Source organism: Oratosquilla oratoria, chromosome 4 (genome assembly GCF_046742065.1).
Source record: "Oratosquilla oratoria isolate Oo_2021 chromosome 4, ASM4674206v1, whole genome shotgun sequence".
In the NCBI taxonomy this organism is placed as follows: domain Eukaryota; kingdom Metazoa; phylum Arthropoda; class Malacostraca; order Stomatopoda; family Squillidae; genus Oratosquilla; species Oratosquilla oratoria.
Genome location: NC_134780.1, coordinates 64,945,468 through 64,945,923, shown reverse-complemented (window position 1 = coordinate 64,945,923; position 456 = coordinate 64,945,468). Strand labels below are relative to the sequence as shown.

Sequence of the window (456 nt, the reverse complement as noted above, 5' to 3'; positions counted from 1 at the left end):
TTTCAAGCTCATTATCTTCATAAATACTGCTCATGTGTGCTGTAAAGTCAAATGGCTTTGTCAATAGCAGGAGGATTTTTTTTTTTTAGGGGGGGGAACTAGAATAGAGAATAACGTAAACCCTACTATAAGATATTGTAAAGATATGGTATGAAGTATGGCGTAAATGTTATTAGTACGTTATAGGTATGGATATGGTATTCATATGGTATATATAAGGTATAGATATTGTATAACTATGTTATGGGTATACTGTAAGTATTGGTATGGTATTAAGTATGGCATAGGTATAGCACCCCCTTGGTCACAATGGGTCAAATTCAATTTTATGCAAAATCTTCTTTATCGTGGTGCAATGTTCTCTTTTTCCGATGTTACATATACATAACTATATTTTTACTACCATCGTAGTCTAGTACATATCATCTTCACCAATGTCTGTAGTACTAGCACATT

The 456-nt window shown here is 32.9% G+C and overlaps 1 protein-coding gene across 1 annotated transcript in view; it reads left to right on the top strand.

Moving 5' to 3' along the window:
* The first annotated feature begins 238 nt into the window (after window positions 1–238).
* The window catches only part of LOC143024520 (uncharacterized), a 10,502-nt gene continuing 10,284 nt past the window's right edge, over window positions 239–456 (top strand). The window contains exon 1 of the mRNA XM_076183333.1: window positions 239–287. Within this exon, the coding sequence (XP_076039448.1) occupies window positions 239–287 (49 nt within the window). The remainder of the gene's footprint in view (window positions 288–456) is intronic.